General features: G+C 35.4%; 1 protein-coding gene across 9 annotated transcripts in view; it reads right to left on the reverse strand.

Annotated features, from left to right (window-relative positions):
• aff4 (AF4/FMR2 family, member 4) overlaps positions 1 to 23,166 on the reverse strand; it is a 57,089-nt gene that overhangs the window by 26,816 nt on the left and 7,107 nt on the right. For 2 of the 9 annotated variants that reach the window (XM_067376679.1, XM_067376672.1), the window contains exons 2-3: positions 10,574 to 10,750; positions 5,233 to 5,359 (exon numbers count right to left, since the gene is read on the reverse strand). The exons of 1 other annotated variant lie outside the window; for it this stretch is intronic. In XM_067376679.1, the coding sequence (XP_067232780.1) occupies positions 5,233 to 5,359; positions 10,574 to 10,590 (144 nt within the window). In that variant the 5' untranslated portion in view covers positions 10,591 to 10,750. Of the gene's footprint in view, positions 1 to 5,232; positions 5,360 to 5,618; positions 5,656 to 10,573; positions 11,010 to 23,166 lie in introns of those variants that run through there. 6 more of the 9 variants (XM_067376678.1, XM_067376675.1, XM_067376676.1 and 3 more) reach the window with 5 other exon arrangements.

Below are 23,166 nucleotides of genomic sequence, written 5' to 3' on the forward strand. Positions count from 1 at the left end.
TCAGTTAATGGTCGCATTTTGCAACCTTGACAAACTGGTGCCACTACAAAAGTTTGCCAGCGCTCTTTGATTGGATTTACTGTGATAAAACTAGGGATAGGACTTCAATAGGGACGTACGGATATGAAAATTGGCAGACACCGATAATTCTTTATATTTGAAATCTGATAACCGATATATTAGCCGATCTAAATCCAAATGTTTATACCGATTACCGTCTCACAAGCACACAATTATAATGTTCTCATTATAATATTATGTAGTCTATATGACAGACCTGCACTGTACTTAACTGTATTTTCCTTTTTGAAGTGACTTCAATCATATTTCTAGCAATTAGAAACCATAATGGTGGACTGTGCGCATCTGAAGCGTCTCATCTGAAGGAAATAATCCATTATTTATCGGCTTTAATATATCAGTCAAATTTTTGCAGATAACATTAAAAATGAACATATATCGGCTGATATCGATATAGTGGGCGATATACCGTGCATCCTTAAGTACTAATATATTTTAAATTTAGCAATATTTTAATTAATTTTAGTTTTAGTTAAAGTTTTAGAAATTTGGTTGTGTGTCTTCATTTTTTATCTCTATATAGTTTTTAATCATTTTTATTTCAGTTCTAGTCTTTTAGTACATTAAGTTAAATCGAATTATAATTATGTTTCCTTGCAAACTAGCTGAAATGGCTGTTTAAATTCAAGCATTATGGTTTTAGTTTTAGTTAACTGGTTAAGAAACCAGAGTTACATCTAACCTTGGTAGTACAGAGAAATACATAGTTTTAACAGTAGTATTCGTTATAAGAACATGGTAAAACCAAGAATACTACGGAAGTTACTATAGTAAATTTGTATTAGGGCAAATACAATGTAGAATCGAATAGCTTTAACATCTATCTAGCTATAATTTTTTCCTTCTGTGAAAAATCTGTCTATTTCTAATACTCTCAACAAGCTATTATTAATTTCTTTGTCCCCTCCCTTCTTTTTGTAAATCTCAAATTTATAGGTTTGAAATGTAAAGAAAATGTCAACACCACATCAGTCGCTTCTTATGAGGGCAATGAAAAGAAAAACATGACTGCTGGCAAAAGAAACGATTCATAAATCATTTGCACGTTGCACTGAGTTTGCGTAAGGCTAGTAATGTCATTGCAAGGACACTCTGGACATTTTTGGCAGTTTCCCCATTTGTTGTTTGATCCCTGCAACAATCAAACATGATTTAGAGACAACGCAGAATCACATGACAAACATAAGACACCAGGACTCAATATTCCTCATCTTGTTTTATAACTGGATCTGTCCAGAATGTTCAAGTCAAGCGCACAGCAGGAGCAGATTGTTATGTGAAATATTTTTTTGCACTACTACCCCCAATGAGTTCATCCAAAATAAACAAGTAATGTGTCGTGTCCTAGCCCGACCGGAGGAAATGTCAGAGCAGGGGTTTTCCACTGTTAGTATAAAACACTTCATCTGATCCTCCAGGGAATATGAAGGAAAGAACGGGACTGCAGCTCATCGTATTCTCCACCTGACAGGTTGACCACCAATGTAAAGCACTTACCGCCGTGCAAAGCTGGTTAGCGGCAAAGATTAGACAGAGAGAGACTGTAATCTTCTTTCCTCTAACGTATGTGACTATAATCCCTCTGTCCCTTTTCAACGTTTATATCAGCCCAATTAGAGTCCTAAGAATGAACTCTTTCCCCGCCATTAATGGAATTTTCCAGCTTTCCGTGTTTTCAATGTTATACGGTAGGGGGCGCTATTACATCTTCTGAAAGAGTACTGAATCTCCTGATCAAAACACAGGTGAAGAAGCAGCAGAAACAAGTGATAGCATATGTAAAATAACTTTAAACAGCATATAAATCTAAAACGCCTAACGTTACCGAATGAAACGTCGCACCAGGATGAGCTACAGGACTGTGAAGCTTTGGGGGTGTTGATGGACCCGATCATCGGTGAGAATCTGCTTTTTTATGAAACTTTCCACATTTAAATGTTTATGAATAAAGAATGCATGAAGCTAAGTTTAAAGATTTTTTTGGGTTGTGTTTTGTTTAAAAGTAGAGAATCTGTTCTTTCTTTTTTTTTATATATTGCATGTTCAGATATTCACACAAATTATTCATGAAACTTTTGTGAAAATGATCAAAAATGCTGGCAACTTTTTTTAGTGAACATTGGAAACATCTTTTGCTCCAAACTTTTGTCTACAGAAGGAATAGCAGAACACGCTAAAAAAACCAAAAACAAATTAATTCCTTCCTCACGTCCAGCCAAAACTTCCTGTTTCAAAGGGAAATGTGTCAACACAGCAAAGACACTGTGCGTGGGCAACTTCATGATGAGGTTTGTACGCATTATAATCCGGTGAGTTGCACAACAAAATAGATATGAGTCAGAATCTGCTAAGGGGTAATAATGAAACAACAGTTTTGAACAGTTATTTTACAACAGCATCTGCATTTTCATAGGTTAAATAAAAGATTTTTTGGGTCAATAAAACCAACTTTGTGCATCAAAACCACTTGTAAAAAACGAACTAGCCAAACATGTCAGTCTGAGTAGCGTAATTTAAGCCACGATATAAACTTCCATAAAATTATGAACTACACAAAAAGCATTTTAAACGCCTCCAGAATGTGTTTTATAATTACCCAAAAATCAAACACAGTTCACCCCTCACGCATGTTATCATGTCCGTCAAAAAATTAGGCTGTTGGAATATTAGAACTAAAAACATCAATCACTTCACTGAATAAACAATTATTTCCTTACGATCCATCTGTTTTCAAAACCACTTCATTTGAATATCACAACAAATATCACAAAACGGATTTTCGTCATCACTTTCCAAGAAGGAGTAAATGGCGGCCTGAGCGACTTCAACATGCTGTCTGTCAAAGACGATAATGTGCGTAATACATAAAGCATGTGAGGATAAATCTGTTCTTTACCTCACTGAAATTGAATGGGAATGATCAGGGAACTGAGTGAAACACTTCACACTGCACGCTAAGGAGAACAAACACCAATCCAACTAAACTTTGCCAGGTTAGTGAACATTGTTTAACATGTTGGTTTTGATGGGCATTTATTTATGCATGAACTACGCATTCTGACAATCCTGATTTTAAAAGTTTCAATAATTTGATCGTGATCTTGAGATGAGTCTCATATGCTGATGTTATATTATTAACTTGACAGGTGATTTTTTTAAAACAGTTTCTTCTCAGTTGTTTAAAAGATTGAGGCAATTATCGAAGTTTGATAAAATGTTTCATTTTCCAATAAAAGAATGCATTTTTACATGATTTGTTACATTTAAAGCAGATTTTGACTCATATTGTACATCCACAATTCTCCAATAAAATGTAATTTGTTGAACTATGAATTTGGGTGGAAGTCAAAATAAATGTAACAATTAAAAATTGCACTTACCTATTTCCATTAACTAAAGACATAATACTACATGTATTGTCTGCATACTATATTTCATGGCACAACACACTTTTCACACTGAATTTAGACTGCAAACTCACAGCTCAAATGATATTATCTGATGAAAAGTTATGAAATTTCTTTGAGCATGGCAATGAAAAAGGGTTCTCAGTGTTCTTTACACAATATTTATCCATGTATAACTAGAAAGTGGACAACAGGACATTTGCCAAGCACTTACCCCAGATTAAGGAACGGAAGTTAACCGGGCACTAACCAACAGACATTTTTTTACCAACCAGGAACATACTGTTAACAAGAAATGGCTGACAACTGACACATCTAACAATGCAAGTACTTACCCATAACATACCCTGCAATAACCGTAAGGGTTCAGATATCAAATGAGACCTGATGCCAATAAAAACAGTACAATGCGTGGTTTCTGGGACACAAAGGAACAGCATGTACCATTAGTGATATATATATTTATCAGTAAGCCAGAGTATTAAGATGATATTTGCCTATTTTGATTTAACAGGATTGTTTGATAACCATTTCCAATTGGCTAAATTAAGTTGATCTTGCATAATTTAACTTACATGCAATGTTTAAATCCAGCAATTGGAGCATCTTTTTTGCTTTCATTACATATTTTATATTGAGCCAATATCTTTAGAAATGTTAATAGTTGTTATTAGAGCTGCACGATTAAAGGTTAAAAGAATCTCATTACTAAATGACAGCGATTCGTCTATGTCTATTAAACCTTTGATAAGTACGGTCACAGCGAACATTCAGATCTGAGCCAGAGAGAGCCATTGTCATGTATAGGTAAGAAACCACTAATTTCATTATTTCTGTGCTACAATCATTCATATTATTACAGAAGTACTGGGATAAATGTTTATAGTTTGGATATAAACACTGATGTCTATGGTAATGATCAAAATAGAACAAATCACCTTTAGAAAGTAACTTTGTGCTTTAAATAAAGATTGTATCAATTACACCGTTAAGCCAGTAGGTGGCAACAAGTCAAAAAGACTCAAAAATGCATTTGTTATTGAATCATTCATTCAAAAGATTCGTTCAAAAATGTTGATTCATCCAGTAATGAAATGAGTGAAGTGTTTATGAGTGAGTCATTGAATCATTCATTCAAGTGATTCATTCAAAAATGTTGATTCATCCAGTAACGGAACAAGTATTTATGAGGTAGTCGTTGAATCATTCATTCAAAAGATTTGTTCAAAAACGCTGATTCATCCAGTAATGAAACAAGTGAAGTGTTTATGAGTGAGTCATTGAATCATTCATTCAACCCGATTCTTAAAAATAATTAATTCACGATTTATTAAACTATTAAATTTATTAAATTAATTCAATTTAATTAACATTAGTAAATTACATGACATTTTGTTTAGCAGTCTGCTGAAAATCATGGGAAAAATCAATCGTCATCTCTGTTTGAAACAAAAACTGTAATTCTCAATTTATTCAGAATCGTGCAGCTCTAGTTAATAAACACCAATTAGCTCGGTGCATAATTGTATAATCATTCTGTAATTACGGTCACTGTACAACTCTATCGACACAAAGCTTTTATCAGTGATGGGTTCTCCTCTAAGGAGCAAGATTAATAGAGAATATTATCAGAATGTAAAAACCAAAAAGGAGCCACCATCCAAGATGAAATGAGGTCTACAGGGCAAAAAAATAAATGAATAAATAAATAAAATGAAAAAAAGAAGAAACAAAATGAACTTACAACTTTATAAGGTTCAGGAAAGAGGGGGGAGTTAGCTGGAAAGGCCTCTCCTCCCTGCTGGATTTCTTGATTTCTCCTTTCCCTTTCTTTCATACGGAGCACATTCCGGTCTTCACGGTTCATGTTGCTAACAACAGAGACAGAGTCACTAAGCAGTGAAGAATCAAAAGAAAAATAGCTTCCTGACACCTTGAGCTACATTTAATCCAAGACAAAGTTACACATTTGAACAACAAATGGAAAAATAAAACAGGATAACTGGATTCAGGCATTTCCCTGCTGAGCTTTTTCACAGAATAAAAGACAGCAGTCACTTAGGAGAGCTCAATGCGAGAATTAAAGGGTTAGTTCACCCAAAAATGAACATTCTGTCATTAATTACTCACCCTCATGTTGTTCCACATCCGTAAGACCTTCGTTCATCTACGGAAAACAAATGAAGATATTTTTAATGAAATCCGAGAGGTTTCTGTCCCTCAATAGAGATCCAAAAAGGTAGTAAAGACATCATTAAAGTGACTCCAGTGGTTTAACCTCAATTTTATGAAGTGACGCGAGTGCTTTGTTTGCGCAAGAAAACATAAATTTACCACTTTATTTACAAAATAATATTATCCAACAATATCAGCTCTCACGTGAACACAAAATGCATGCATTGTGGTGTTCTCGTGAACATGCGTTTCAGATCCATATTTTCGTAAATAAAGTGGCAATTTATGTTTTTTTGAACAAACAAAGCACTCGTGTGACTTTATAAAACTGAGATTTAATCACTGGAGTCTTTATTATGGATTACTTTAATGCTGTCTTTACTACCTTTCTGGACCTTGAAAGTGGTAGCTGTGTTGGATCTCTATGGAGGGACAGAAACCTCACAGGTTTCATAAAATAAATAAAAAAATCTTTAATTGTGTTCCGAAGATGAACGAAGGTCTTATGGATGTGGAACGACACAAAGGTGAATAATTAAAGGATTAGTTCACTCCAGAATTCAAATGTCCTGATCATTTACTCACCCCCATGTCATCCAAGATGTTCATGTCTTTCTTTCTTCACTCTAAAAGAAATTAAAGTTTTTGAGGAAAACATTCCAGGATTTTTCTCCATATAGTGGACTTCACTGGGGTCCAAATGTCAGTTTCAGTGCAGCTTCAAAGAGCTCTACATGATCCCAGACGAGGAATAAGAGTCTTATCTAGTGAAACCATCGCTCATTTTCTAAAAAACAAAACAAAAAAATTGATACTTTTTAACCACAAATGCTCATTTTGCACTCCTCTGTGATGCGTCACGCATTACATAATCATGTTGGAAAGGTCAGACTAAGGTCAGACTAAGTCAAACGCTTCTTTGCAAAAAGGTAAAACAATGATGTCAGACGATTTTGAAGTTGGAGAAAATGAAATGAGTTTGTTGCCCTACTGCGGTAATTCCGCTTCATCACGCGTGACCTTTCCAACATGATTACATAATGCGTGACGCATCACAGAGCAGTGCAAGATGAGCATTTGTGGTTAAAAAGTATCATGAGTGATTGTTTCTCTAGATAAGACTCTTATTTCTCATCTGGGATCATGTAGAGCTCTTTGAAGCTGCACTGAAACTGACATTTGGACTTTCAACCCGTTGAACCCCAGTGAAGTCCCCTATATGGAGAAAAATCCTGGAATGTTTTCCTCAAAAACCTTCATTTCATTTTGACTGAAGAAATAAAGACATGAACATCTTGGATGACATGAAGGAGAGTAAATTATCAGGAAATTTGAATTCTGAAGTGAACTAATCCTTTTCATTTTTGGGTGAACTATCCCTTTAAATTAGACAATTATTGGTAACGCTAACTTTGAGTCTGTCCATATGTGTTTTACGCTGTGTGCTTCGGCTAACCAAACATTATATTACGTTTCACACACCATCATTATCCTCTATACATCACTGAATGACTACATGTGGCCTAATAATGACAGTTACATATTCGGCCAATGTTTACCACAATGGAAATTCTGATGAAATGACAGCTAACAGCCAATGAAACTTCCTAAAAACGGCCAGTCTTTGACGTACATAGTTCAGTAAACCATCTTTGAGGATGTCAATCAAAAAGGCAGATTTTTACTTTCGAATTATTAAGAAGAAACACTTATCGGTTCAGAACGTTTTCTAAAATGTCATTCAAAACCACAACAGGATGAAATCTACTCTCTCAAGGAAACATTGGTAATGTTGTATAGAGGCTTATAAATAAAGCTCAGGACTACATGGATCATAAAATGCAGGTTTCTACTCGTTTCTCAAGTGAGGGAATGGCAAGTTGGCAATTAATTAGTAGTTATACTCACTGTAACTTCATAACAATGCCAAAACTACAGGCTCAGTATGCCTATGGTTTCATTTCAAAATGAAAAGCACGACAAAAATTAAGTGAGCAAAAGAAAGTGTGGGGGGGGGGGGGACAAAACAGTGAAAGGATGAAAAATAATGGAGGAAAAAAACAAATGTGAAAAGAATGGGAATGAAAGACAGGGTGCAGCAAAGAGCAAGTGACAGAAAGAGAGCAAACAAAAGATGGATGCAAGAAAGAAAGTTAAAGGATGTTTAAACTGCATTAAATCTTCACAAAACCTATTCTTAGATTGTAAACAAATCACTAATTAAACCGTTTAAAGAGTTATAAAAACCTTGATATTACAGACCAATTAATTAAATCTGACGACAAACATCAACAAAGCTCAGTGATTAGATCAGTAAACGCTGAAGGGTGAGGTTTGGAGATGCGAGACATCACGGCGGGGGAGGATGTGATTCGTGGGGTGTTTTCAGATGCGGTTTGGAGGGGAGTCACTTTTGATGCATTAGATCATGTCAGGGTAACTGAAAGGTTTTGTTTAGGTTGATAGCCGTGTCGAGAAAGCTCAAGGAATGAGTGTGCTAATGGGAGAGCGTTTGCACGACAAAACCACTCAAACGACCAACGCGACGTGTAGTCGCTTGACACGCTGCACCAAATCCAATTAGTCAAAGCATTAATGACCTTTGCTGATGAACTGGTGTACACCTGAACCTCTCGCTCTCTCCTCACACTGCTTATTAAAAGTGTGTCAAAACTAAAGGCCTCCAGTCTGTCAACAGACCCTACGGTTTCAATAATGTTCAGGGTTTGGAAACAATTTGTGAACAGCAAAAGGGTTAGTTCACCCAAAAATTATAATTGTGATAATATACTCAACTTTATATGGTTTCAAACCTGGATTTTAGCTTCACCACTGCTCAAGAGCAAGATATATACACTCGGTCTCACGCATTTTACCGTACAAGGCTTTCAAGTATACTAGGAAATTAGTTTTTCCCCCCACAAATTTTTTTTTCCATTTTAACGGTTAAATTCAATTTTAGTCATCAAAAGGCATGTCTTGCGTATACAATTTAACTATTACTTGAGTATCTGTAGTAGGAAAAAAAAACAAAAAACAAAACATGCAGACTTCATATTTAATTAGGAGCTTCAATATTCAAATTACTAGCCCATATCACGATTTAAATGTACGGTTTAGATTCAAGGTCCGTTCATGGCAAGAACGATAACTGTAACTATATTAGCGTCAACACCAGCAAACGATACTGTTCTGTTTATTCTAAGTTTATGTTGTCTGTCACTTTAACACCGTGTCTTAACCGGACTCGAGCGGCGTCAAAAAACAACAGAACCCATTATAAGTGATATTATTGACATGGATTCCCCGTTCAATTTCTGACATAAACCGACAGTTGAAAAGTCACGGCCAGCTTTTACATGCACGATAACGGTGTAAGGCCATTTTAAATGCCTAGCTTTGAGCGTTTGAGCATTTTTTTCAGTTGACATGCTTAACTTGTTATGATACGGAATATCTGCGGAAGTGTTACTAGCATCTCATCTCGTTTCTGTCATGTTTATATATAAAAATGTCGATACAATGTAAAGTATTTGCTCTGGCTCTTGTTTTAAATTGTTGTATTCGTCCCGCCCCTCCTCCAATGTGATTGGATGCCTGGCTAAAAAGGGACAGTGATGAGCGCAATGTTTTACTCAAAGTTCAACATTTTTCAACACGATGCGACCGGTAAGCGTGAGCGCTTGAGCATGAAAAAGACGCTCAGTGTCTCGTTATTCTGAAAAAACGTGCCGCTCCCATTGAAAACAATTGGAAATGTACGCTAGCCTTGGGAAAAAAAAAAAAAGGGTGGACACGGCCTAAATGCTCGAGCTCTTTAAAGCAGGATGAATTCTGATTGGCTGTCATGGTTTTTATCGTTCATCAGCTGGGATAAAAATCGTGATTCCAATGATATTGCCATTATCATTATGATGTGAACTCTGCTATTCTTTTATCTTTAAAATGATTTTTAGAACTACATTGTCTTTGGCATGAACGGGCCTTTATTCATCCAAAATTCCGTGTTCCATGACATTCCATGTTACACTGTAACACAATTATTATGATTGGATTCCATGATTCAGTCCAAATTTTTGCGTTGTGGAAATCATAGGGCCGTATTTACTCCACAGTGCAGATAGGTGGTTTTGACGCACTGTAAAAAATTAAAGTTGAGAAAACTTAAAAGTTTAAGGCAACCAGCTACAGGAGATTGAGTTTGTCTAACAAGTTCAATTTACAACAAGTTGAGAAAACTCAAATCTCCTGCAGCTGGTTGCCTTAAACGTTTAAGTTTTCTCAACTTTAATTTTTCACAGACACTTCTATTAGATCATTAAGTCACTTGAATATACATGGTTGCCATAAAATATTGGGATTTATGCAAGCGGAATATACTTTGACGTTCATAGTTTCACTAACACAAACTTTCCTCATATGACACGATGGCGCTTACATCCTATGATGCAAATGTACAGTAAGAAAGTATTGATGGGAAATTGACTGGAATGCTTCAACTTCCATGAAACAAGTGCCAAATGAAGAAAAGTGGATGGGAATTACTTTAATCAGAGCAAAAAACATATAGGTATAGCTGTCCAATATTTTTCCACATTAATGCAATCGTTTCTACATGCCCAGAAAACAGTTTCAGAATAAAGCACACGTTCTAAAGTGCTTCAATATCAATATATATTCGAAGGGCACTTCAGACAGTAATATAATCCAGATTATTATCCATCTAGACTATTCTCATTCTTTAGCAAAGCTGCCTAAAGTGCATTGCTCATTTTAAGACCAACTTAAAAGACAAGTCTATGAAATAAAACCAAGTTAAAGAAATAGTATGCGTTGAGAGAAGGCCTAAAACTTTGCGGTGACTACTACAGGAGTTAGTCACTGAAAACATGGCTGGTGCTATTGCTTACCCTGACTGAGAGGCCATGGCCTCAACCAATGAACCATTGGAAGAGGATTGAGAGAAAATTCCAGACAACTCGATGGCTCTTCCTCAGCTACGGCTCCCTCTCGTTTAGTACCGTCCACTTTGAGGCACAGTTTCTTGATCGGCAGCTTTCACACTTCAATCGTCGCTGCTGTATTTCCTGGGAGTTGAGATAAATCTGACTTAGGGAGGGGAGGTTATAGTCTGTCTGCCGAACAAACCACTCAGCTGAAGAGAGGAGGCACAGCTTCAACATACAGACGTGAGGATGTCACAATAAAAGACTCAAGTATGTCATATTAGACGCTCTGTACTAAATTTGCAGTTTGGCAGAGTAACCATTTGACCATCATGTGAAAAAACAGATAATAAATCTATCTAACTAAACAAAATGCTTCATTTCATATAGCCTACACTAATGACAAAACTCATCCTTCTATAGTTTATCAATAATACCTCCAATATGAACTAAAGAAATATGAAGTTTATCTACATAAATCCTTAAAAACCCAGCTTCTCTAAGAGGGAACTCCCCTCGGTGTGCTGAGGAGAATGGTGCAGTCCACCACCGCCCTTATAAGGACATGTTATTTTATGCCAGACAGCCACTCCCCTCTGTGATGTGAAGACTTACAGCAACCAATCAGCTGCTGTCACTCAGTAAACACATGCCCTCCCCCACTTGGGCCTGAGCCAACACCATCAGCGTCAGTTTCCTTAAAGGGCCAGATGCAGTTTTTCTCCAAGTCTACAGGGAGAGCACGTTAAAAACATTAGTACACCCAGGTGGTGATGAGGCAATTAGATGCAATATGGGAATCACCAAAAACAATTGACTAACCATCCTGGTGTTTTATATATTCAACCAAAGTCATTTAATTTTATATAGGTATAATACTAGGGGAAAATTATGATTATAAATAAAAATAGTTATTACAATAAGTGATCTTTAACATAGATCACTGAACCATGTGGGTAAATAGCAATTAGCCTGTAAACATGTTTCCCAAAATAGGCAGGGATTAGCGGCACGGCATCTCTTATTGGTCAAGTATGATAAATAACGTTTTTTTTTGTTTTTTTTTAACTCTTAAACATGTTTTTAATTCAGTGCAACAGAAAAAAAGTGATTAAATTATTTTAGGCCAGAGCGTAAAAAGGAAATTATATTAAAAGTGCCCTAAAATGTGTTTTCAAAAGATGTAATATAAGTCTAAGGTGTCCCCTGAATGTGTGTGAAGTTTCAGCTCAAAATACCCCATAGATTTTTTTTTAAATTAATTTATTTAACAGCCTATTTTGAAGCATCATTAAATATGCGCCGATTCAGGCTGCGCCCCCTTTAAATCCTCGCACTCCCCGCCACCGAAAACAATGCATAAAAAAAAAGTTCACACAGCTAATATAACCCTCAAAATGGATCTTTACAAAAATGTTCATCATGCATGCTTCGGATCATGTGAGTATAGTATATATTTGGATGTTTACATCTGAATGAGTTTGATAGTGCTCCGTGGCTAAAGCTAACATTACACACTGTTGGACAGATTTATAAAGAATGAAGTTGTGTTTATGAATTATACAGACTGCAAGTGTTTAATAATGAAAATAGTGACGACTCTTGTCTCCGTGAATACAGTAAGAAACTATGGTAACTTTAACCACATTTAACAGTACATTAGCAACATGCTAACAATACATTTAGAAAGACAATTTACAAATATCACTAAAAATATCATGATATCATGGATCATGTCAGTTATTATTGCTCCATCTGCCATTTTTCACTATTGTTCTTGCTTGCTTACCTAGTCTGATGATTCAGCTGTGCACAGATCCAGACTTTCTGCCCTTGTCTAATGCCTTGAACATGGGCTGGCATATGCAAATATTGGGGGCGTACATATTAATGTTACGTAACAGTCGGTGTTATGTTGAGATTCGTCTGTTCCTCGGAGGTCTTTTAAACAAATGAGATTTATACAAGGAGGAGGAAACAATGGAGTTTGAGACTCACTGTATGTCATTTCCATGTACTGAACTCTTGTTATTCAAATATGCCGAGGTAAATTCAATTTTTGATTTTAGGGCACCTTTAACCAAAATATTTGCTAGAAAAATCTATGTACTTCTATGAATATGTTTGAGGGATGAATTTACACATTTTCAACTAAAAACGGAAAATTTTGTTTGCGTTTTGGCCGTTCATTTACACGACAACGGCGTTTTGGCGGCCTTAAAATGCAAACTTTTGAAAACGGGTTTCAAAGTGCAAATTTTAGAAAACGATACCGTTATAATCTCTTAGTAAACCACAAAAACGTGAACTTGTAAAAATAGTGACATGTTCAGTCTATAGGCATGTAGTGTGACAAGGGCAAGTGACATCGCCATCTACTGGCCTTGCAGCAGAATACAGCGTTTTCATGGATCCGTGTGAACGGGGATCATTTTGACAATGCAAAGGAAAAACATTTCCATTTTTAGTAGGGGTGTAACGATACATCATTATATCGTGATATAGAAATGCGACGACACGCATTGTTGATGTAAACGATATGATTCACGATATGTTTTAGTTTTATCCAAGACTCAGCTTACTGTATTTATAAAGTATATTTCAATTCTGTCATCATGTACTCACCTCATGTCGTTTTAAACCTATACGACTTTCGTTCAACGTCCAAACACAAATTAATATATTTTTATGAAATCTGAGAGATTTCAGTCCCTCCTGAAAGTCCATTCCTCTAAAAGCATAAATAAAGGCATCATAAATAATCAATCGAGTGGTCTAATCCAAATCCAAGTCTTCTGTTGACTGTTACCATATGTCTTAGAAGGACTAATAATAATAATAATAATAATAATAATAAATAATAATAATAATAATAATAATAATAAACCCCTCTTTATTTTGGCTTCAAGTATCAAGATCTTTTTGCTCATGAAATGTCATTAATGTGATTACATTTTTACTTTGTATTTGATCTATCTGCAGATATGTATGAATCCCAAACAACTGGATGGGCTCACTTTCAAATCTATCCCACTAAAAAAAAAAAAAAAAAAAAAAAAAAAAAAAAAAAAAATATATATATATATATATATATATATATATATATATATATATATATATATATATATATATATATATATATATATATATATATATATATATAATTTTTTTTTTTTTTTTTTAATTTTAAAAATGTATACATTTGTGAAAATTAAAAGGCTGTGAAAACAGAATATGAGCTGCAGTAAACACAAAAAATAGGTTTCAGGACACATAATGATTAGTCAGTCAATCAGAGGCAATACATAAGATCCCTAATGCTCCTTGAGCTTTTATATTGGGACATGCATGGCTATGTAACATGCAAATAAAGGTTTAAGGGTATAACCAATTTGTATGTTTTTTCATTTCTTTGTGAAAATGCAAATACATTCAAGTCGATGAGATGACTTGATCGTTTTTAGTTGATGTAAATCAATATTCTCTTATACTGGGAAATATTCTACCCCACCTTTTATGTAAATATGAGTTAGTCCTGAAGGTATATTTTCCATTCATTTTTCCCACAGGGATTTTTTTAAAAGCCTTCATTAAAAAGTTATAAGCCATGCATGAACAAAACCAACCAGCAACAAGGTGAATCACAACACTACAAACTCTGATTTAAAGCATTAGAAATTAAGTATTCGAAAATTGGACAAAATGACAAAGGTACAAGACTGTGGACTTAATGGCTTTAGTGAGGGAAAGAACTACAATCCTATGAAGCATTGAGAACAGCATAATCAAATTAAAAACAATGGAATAACATAAAACAACTCCTTTACAAATGTTGATTATACATTTTAAAAATCGACTCGATTATGTCATTCGCAGCGCTTCATGGGAGTGGGTGGAGCTAAAGAGCTCTTGGTGCGTTTTGCTTGTTTCAGCTCTGATTGGTTGAATTTCCTATACAGCATCATGGGTAATGTAGTTTTTCACCAGGAATTCTGCTAAAACGCAATAATTTTAAAACCAAGTTGAAATAATGACAGCTTCAATAGAATGAAATACTATTGATTAACAACCTCGTGGCTCACAGGAGGGCTGTCTTTAAAGGTTAAGTTATCATTCAAAATCCCCTATGGAGAAAATGGAGTTCATCATGATAACTCCCCACAGATAGTATTACCGCTTCATATTTTATTTATCATTAAAACCATATTTGATTAGCATGATATGAAAAACTCACTGTTAATAGTTTCCAGCTTAAAGCAAAGTTTAAGGTTTTGTTTTGTGTGAAAACAAGGCGGTAGCCACTTTACAACCTCTTCAACTTTTACAACAGAGTGCAGAGGGAAATTTTATGAATGAATGAATTATATTAATAAATCTCTGAAACTGATTGTCTTTCATAAGCGCCACCTACTGTCAGAGAGTGGATTTACATTTTCATTCAGCCCATCGGCTGTTTTTGTTCAGACGAAAGCAAAAATTGGACTGAATTATGAACTGTTGTATATTTAATAAGCATTCTAAAAAGCATTAGATTAAAAATTCATCAGATTTTCATTGTAAACGATTTAAATAATGCATCTAGAATCATTAATGGAGCAAATAAAATACCTATAATTTACCATGTTGATTCATCCCTTCTTAAAAAATGGTTAAAAGGCTGAAATGTGGGGTTAATCATATATTTGTCAAAACTTTATTTGAACGTTAGTAGATGACGTTATGTTGTAAGTCACCAAACTAACATGTTTTTGTTCATTTAAAATCTGGCCATCATTGTTAATGTTATTATTTCAATGTTTTTTGCTAAACAAAAAAGATTTGCTGTTTGTTGAAATGATTTCAATGCATGTATCGGTACTTTTTGAACATTTAAAGCCCATTTTAACAATAACATGATCATTTTGGTCACTATAATCGTGATATCAAATGTTCATAGTACTGTTTCATCTCTAAAACACCCACAGACGCAACATGTCTAACACAAACTTACCTCTGTGCAATATTAACTTTCTTAAAGAAGCCCTTTGAACTTAAAAAAAAAAAAAAAATGTAATCAACTGTAAAAAATTAACAATTTTTCAGAAGGCACTGGCCGTTCCATGTTTATTCCACACTGTATTTGTGAATAAATATTAAGTAAAAAGACAGCGAGGGATTTCTTCACTTTGACAGTATCTCTCAGGATTGTGTGCTCAGTCACGTACACAAGCAACCAAAATAAAGCCTGAGTCACGGTGCGATTCTTTTCCCGTTATTTACGATTGTTGCTTGTCACACAGCATGAGGAAAAGGAAATCTGTGAACTGCTCATTTCCCAGAGCAAACTCAATCTAATGTTGCTAGTAAAACCATAACATGAAAGAAACCTGAAAATAGAGCAGGGCAATATATTAAAACAAACCAGCAGAAATGTTGTCAAGATCCTGGAATTTCCGACTTCGATATCTTGAAAAATACCGATATTCGATACCTACGGAAGAGGATTAGGGCCAAGCAATAATAAAAAAATAAAACCATCTCGAGATTAAAGTTGTTAAATTAAGAAAAAACGAGTTAAATTACGAGAAAAAAGTCATTAGATTGAGAAAAAGAGTTGTTAAATTATGAGAAAAAAAGTCATTAATTTAAATTTAACAAATTTGTTCTCGTAATTTAATGACTTTTTACTCAACATTTTATCTCGACTTTTTTCTCGTAATTTAACGAGTTTATTCAACATTTTATTTCGACTTTTTTCTCAAAATTTAACAACTTTAATCTCGAGATGGTTTTATGTTTATGTTTTTTTTTATTATCGCTTGGCCCTAATCCTCTTCCGTAGATACCAAGGGGATACTGCCATACAGATAATTTGTTGTCATAATTGTTTTGATAATTTAGGCAAATTTTGTTGTAATAGCTTACACACAGCACAGAAAGGCTTTATTTGAATCGTTGAACTACATAAAAAAAGACAAATAATCAGTCAATAATAAAAGATTGCAAAAAAATTGCAAAACGATAGCACAAATAAATACAACAGAATAAAGAGACAAATGAAAGTTTTTCAGGCAGGTCCAACAGTAGTTTTCAGGTAAGAAATACTACAGAAATTAAAGTAATTAGATGTAAAATAACACTGGATAGTTTTATTTGTGAAAATTAAATACAGATTAATGCTTACAATTAAAGTTACGAAAGTTATTCAGTCACGAGCAGCGAGTGATTTTCTCAGCAGGTTTATTAGGCTGCTGTCACTTTAACACTAGTTATGCCAATTTATTGCAAAACTACAGTGCCACGGCATAAAGCATTTTCTCCAGTTATATGGATATTGATAAATACAAAGTAAAAATGTTGTCCTGTCTTTGCACACAAAAACAAACAGTCCAATTCACAAACTAAGGATTCATTTGGGCAGCTTTTTTTTTTTTTATGATTTATTAAAGGTATTGGGTTGAATCAGCTATAATTTCTTTACTGAATCAACATCTGACTCACTTAATGAACTGCAGGTTCATGTCCTTTCAGTGATGGTTCTTTTTGTGTATTGAAGGCTCACGATTTCTGAATGGTTGTGTGGAACGAACCCTCGTCCGTGCCCCGCTCACACGTTTACCTGTAGCACACCTGCCTGCGCTTGTACTGCCTCGGTCAAACAAAGAGCGAGAAGCGATCACTCTAGTGATTTACCTCAAATCTGGATTAACCAGGCGTTGACGCTAAATAATTACATGTAAAGAAATAATGTTTCTAATTTGATGATATAATGACAAAATTAGTATCCTGCATGGCTTCTGTTCTGACTAGAGACATTTTTGCAAAAAACTGTAGTACAAAAATGCCTCTTGGTAAAAAAAAATATTTTTATTTGAAGGGAAGAGAAAGCAATTATAGCTACTTTTAAGGCAGGGACACACTTAACGAGTAGCTGAAACATTCTAAGACTGAACTGAACACACGTTCCTCCGGTTTCACAGACAAGGCTTAAACTAGTCAGAGTAAAATGCATGTTTGAGCTGCTTTAACTGAAAGCAACTTGCACTGACATATCATAAAATATGTCATGGCCATTGTTTTGTCTCAAGATCAACACCAGTCATGTTTTTTCTAGTGAACATTTATGAAAACTAATATGTCCTAATTGAACTAAGGTCTAATCCTGGCTTAGGCTAAGCCCTGTCTGTGAAACTAGGCCAATATGATTTTAAATACTGACTATAAACACCGACTAAATAACTGGCACAGACCCTGGGCATGATCAGTCTTAAGTATCAAATCACATCAGCATAATTGTTAAGTGTGTCCACAGCTTTACTTATCCACATATACGAAAACATTCTCTATTGAATGTAAACATTTTTATTTTTTGTCAAATAAGATGCTGCTCAAGAGAACTGTATACATTTAAAACATGGATAAAACCTAGGGCTGGGTATTGACAATTTTCATGATTCGATTCGATTACTTTTCACATGCTTTCGATTCAATTACAATATCGATTATTTTGGATGTAGTATTTCAGTTGCAGTACATGGCAAATTTTCTAGAAGAAAAAAAATCTCAACTAATGCTGTAAACTACACAAGGGAGTCAGCTGGTACTACTATAATAATATTGAAGGTTGAAATTAACCTATTTATATACACTTATATAACACTTAAATTACACAAGTTTAGAATTACATAATCATATTTCTACTCCAATTCATTTTTTTGAAATAAACATTTAAATTGCGGCTGTCATAACTGATTTATTCAAACATGCATTAAATAACGAAGAACATTAAAAATGATAATGCATATGTATTGGTGCATAGCTATATTTATCTTTCTAGAGTTCACTTTTCTAGCGGACTAATGAGTTTATGGTCACTAAATATGTTTTTCGGAGGTAAATGTGGCGTTACGTGACATTGTTTACAAGCTGTTTTATTGACGTCTTTCCAAGGTAGAAACACTGATTTAAGCGATTACTCAAGACATGGATTTCAGTAAGTTGTACTGTGTATTTTAACATACCTTCAGATGTTCATGCATGTTTATTTCGCGCTGTAACTGGTATTAAAGCGGAGGAGAGGATGATCACATGCTTCTCTTTAACTGAAGCGCTAAAGCGATCCGTCACGCCACATTAAACAGCGCCAAAACGGTATTTATTTTTGAATCTCATAATAAAATGGACGTCATTTGAAATCTGAGACTTTGCTTCATAACAAAAGTAAAAAGTTTATTGCGATTTATTGGATGGGAGGCGCTACATATTCTGCTCATTCATCAACTGAAAACAGACTAAACTAATCGATTCTTGGGATTTAAGAATTGATATCAGTTCGTAAAAATGAAACGATTAAAATCGAGAAATCAATATTTTTTACCCAGCCCTAATAAAAACAGATCTTGGTTGTATGATATGACTTAGAAATAGCAGTAATATTATTATTACTTTGAGAAGTATATTTTAGTATACATTAGTGATATTTTTCAGTCTTAATTTCTTGAAGTTAAACAAATCTTGTAAAGTGACTCTCACGTCCTCATATTTAGAAAAGGCAGACGCTAAACACAGTGAGCGTCTCGTTTGTGTGTCAGACGAAACCATGCCGTTCATTCACACAGACACACGCAGAAATCACTTATTAGTGACATGCGCTGACAGCTGTTGTCGTGTTTATTTCTGCTGTTAGATCAATCCATATAGAGTGAATATGTCCAGAGCTATGGGGGCTTAATAACTCCACTTTAACTTTAATAATAATAATAAATATAGCTGCGAGCAGCGATGGCGGGCCCAAGCCCGGTGGCACCGCCACCCCGGTGGCTTCAGGGCAACTGTGCACAGCGGGCAATAGGCACTTAAAACGGTTAAACATCAAAGGACTATGTCAAATTCACTCCACATTTACTGCACTACAAGGTGCCGTTATAGAGCCCCTCCTCCCTGCCCATTTTCAAAGGTTTACATGTGCCAAGTTTTAACATTATTCTGATGAATTTTGAAGCAAATCAGGTAAAAATAAGAGGGTGATCTCAATGTATGCTGAAAGTGACACATTTTCTGCTTCCAGTTGGTGGCGCTATGACTTTGAATCACAATAGTCAAATCCATGTGATCAGCCTTGTACAACGAAGACTAAGCCAAAGTTTCATCAAAATCAATTAATGTATGCAGAAGTTATAACACTTTGTTTCCCTTTTCTTGCCATAAATTCGTTGCCTCGCCACGGCCAAACCGTTTGAGATATCCAAAATCCGTTTGCAATTAAACAACTTCAATGTGTTAGCAACAAGTTAAAAAAAGCTTGGTGTAAATTGGATAAACCCTGTAGGAGTAGTAGTATAAAATTCATAGCCTGTTTTTTCAAAAAATTAACATTCAAACCAAAATAGCCGACTTCCTGTTGGTCGGAGCTAATGAATGTAAATTAGAAAATTGTCCGGCTTGATGAGAATAATATGTGTACCGAGTTTGGTGACTGTAGGAAAAACTAACCTCCCCACTTTTGTCAAAAGGTGGCGCTACTGAGCCCCTCCACCACGCCCATTTCTATGGCTTTGTCCATGTCTACTGGTTGACAATATTGATGTGTGTGTCGAGTTTCATGCAATTTGAAGCATGTTAAGAGCCTCAAAAACACTCAAGAATATTATTACAGTTTGACCTGTTGCCATGGCAACAATATTTCAAATATCAAAAATCCTGTCATAGGTCTACATCTGCTGTGTATTGACATTACACTGATGAAGTTTGAAGCAAATCAGGTAAAAATAAGAGGGTGATCTCAAAGCATTTTAAAAGTGATACACTTCTTGCTGCCATTTGGTGGCGCTATAACTTTGACTCACAATAGTTACATCCATGTGATCAGACTACTACAACCAACACACTCCTGAAGTTTCATAAACATCAATCAATGTATGCAGAAGTTATAACACATTTCCTGTTTCCCTTTTCTCGCCATAAATTCGTTGCCTCGCCACGGCCAAACCGTTTGAGATATCCAAAATCCGTTTGCAATTAAACAACTTCAATGTGTTCGCAACAAGTTAAAAAAAGCTTGGTGTAAATTGGATAAACCCTGTAGGAGTAGTAGTATAAAATTCATAGCCTGTTTTTTCAAAAAATTAACATTCAAACCAAAATAGCTGACTTCCTGTTGGTCGGAGCTAATGAATGTAAATTAGAAAATTGTCCGGCTTGATGAGAATAATATGTGTACCGAGTTTGGTGACTGTAGGAAAAACTAACCCCCACTTTTGTCAAAAGGTGGCGCTACTGAGCCCCTCCACCACGCCCATTTCTATGGCTTTGTCCATGTCTACTGGTTGACAATATTGATGTGTGTGTCGAGTTTCATGCAATTTGAAGCATGTTAAGAGCCTCAAAAACACTCAAGAATATTATTACAGTTTGACCTGTTGCCATGGCAACAATATTTCAAATATCAAAAATCCTGTCATAGGTCTACATCTGCTGTGTATTGACATTACACTGATGAAGTTTGAAGCAAATCAGGTAAAAATAAGAGGGTGATCTCAAAACATTTCAAAAAGTGATACACTTCCTGCTGCCAGTTGGTGGCGCTATAACTTTGACTCACAATAGTCACATCCATGTGATCAGACTCCTATAACGAACACACTCGTGAAGTTTCATAAAGATCAATATATGTATTAAGACGTTATAACACATTTCCTGTTTCCTTTTTCTCGCCATAAATTCGTTGCCTCGCCACGGCCAAACCGTTCGAGATATCAAAAATCCCCTGGCAATTTTTAATCATCAGTGTCTTGACTTCATGCTGACCGAGTTTGGTGGCGATCGGATTAATCGTCTAGGAGGAGTATATCAAATTCCAGAGCATGCGTTTTTCAAACAACCCTTAATAGCTGACTTCCTGTTGGCGTGGCGATTAACTTAGAGCGCGAAAGTTGTTCGGCCCGATGAGGTCTATATGTGTACCGAGTTTCATACTAATACGTGCAAGCATGTTTAATATATGGACCATATTTTCAGACTTTTTTCAAGGGGGCGCTGTCGAGCCCCCCTGCCACGCCCGGGTACCAGCCTCTCCGGCGTCCTAATGGCCGCGGATTCCAATGTGTGTGCCAATTTTCAAGAGTTTTTGAGCATGTTAAGGCCCCCAAAAAGCCCCGGAAGACGGAAAAAAAAAAAAAAATAAAAAAAAAAAAAAAAAATAATAATCCTTAGAAGAACAAGAGGGCCCTGCGCGAATTTTCGCTTGGGCCCTAATAATCCTTAGAAGAACAAGAGGGCCCTGCGCGAATTTTCGCTTGGGCCCTAATAATAATTAATCTTTATTTAATTTATACAGTGAAGATTATATGCAATATAAATTTACATTTGATTACTTAATTCAAAATGCTGTTAGAACTACCTGAAAAGCACTTTATTTGTGCTTGAAGTTCAATTATTTGTTCTTATTTTCTTTATTTTTATTTGACAGTAGTTCTTTTCCCCCTGAACTGTACCGAAACTGTGACCCTAAAACTGTGATGATAACCAAACCATGAGTAATTTGAACCGTTTTTAGGCACAGCAACAAAAACGGTCAATTGTATCTTGGAAAACAGGCTTTTACTCCTTTAACTGACTAGGAATTTGTTGCAGTAAATGAATGCCTCGAGCCGCTCTGACCTCATCCAGCCCTGCTGAAGTTGCAAGTACAACAACAACAAAAGTTGTCCTCAAAAATAGAGAAGAACAAGTTGCATGGCCTGTTAGATCCCTTGCCAACAAGCTGTAGAAGCTTTTATGAACTAACAAAGGCAAACAAGTGTCAGCCGCATTCTTTCTAGTCATAAACACAGACAGAGGAAATAGTCAACTCAAGCCACGGACCACAACTAAAACAGGAAGTGTCAAGACCTATCATGTTATTTACACACACGAGTGGTGTTGGAATCGAGTTTGCCACTGGATTATCAATGAACATCATGAACTCTGGGTAGGAACGTGGTCTTCTGTGCGCTTCATCTTCTGATCCCAGTGTACGGGGCAGGACCGTGTGAGTGTGTGCGTTTAGTTTGGTTACATAAGCAGCACAAGATCTGTCCCGGCTCAAGATTTACATCTGTGCCAGGAGCCTGGAGGTATGCATGAGTTAGCTGGGTAATTATTCATTTCATTTAAACAATAGAGCAGCTAACGTTTGGGTGGCATTTTATGGCATACTACACAGTATATACTATAAACTGCCTACTACTACATATTAAAAATGTATGTGAAAACCGTGTTTCTCTAAGTGAACTCAGCAGATATTTTACATTCTTAATCCAGGTTTGTAACATTTTGTGATATCTTTAGTTTAGACTGTTTGATCGAATAATAAGTCAAAGACATGAAGGCTTTTAATCCATCACTCTGAAAATAGAGCATCTCTGCGCACTAATTCAGTGGTGTTGGTTCCAGAGCTATTTTTTCCATTCATTTTTCCCATAGGGATTTTTAAAAAAGTCTTCATTACAGAGTTATAAACCAGGAACCGAACCAACCAGCCACGATGACAACCACAACATTACAACCTTTGATTTGAAGCCATTTGAGACAAATAGACA

Source organism: Chanodichthys erythropterus, chromosome 22, assembly GCF_024489055.1.
Source record: "Chanodichthys erythropterus isolate Z2021 chromosome 22, ASM2448905v1, whole genome shotgun sequence".
NCBI classification, from domain to species: domain Eukaryota; kingdom Metazoa; phylum Chordata; class Actinopteri; order Cypriniformes; family Xenocyprididae; genus Chanodichthys; species Chanodichthys erythropterus.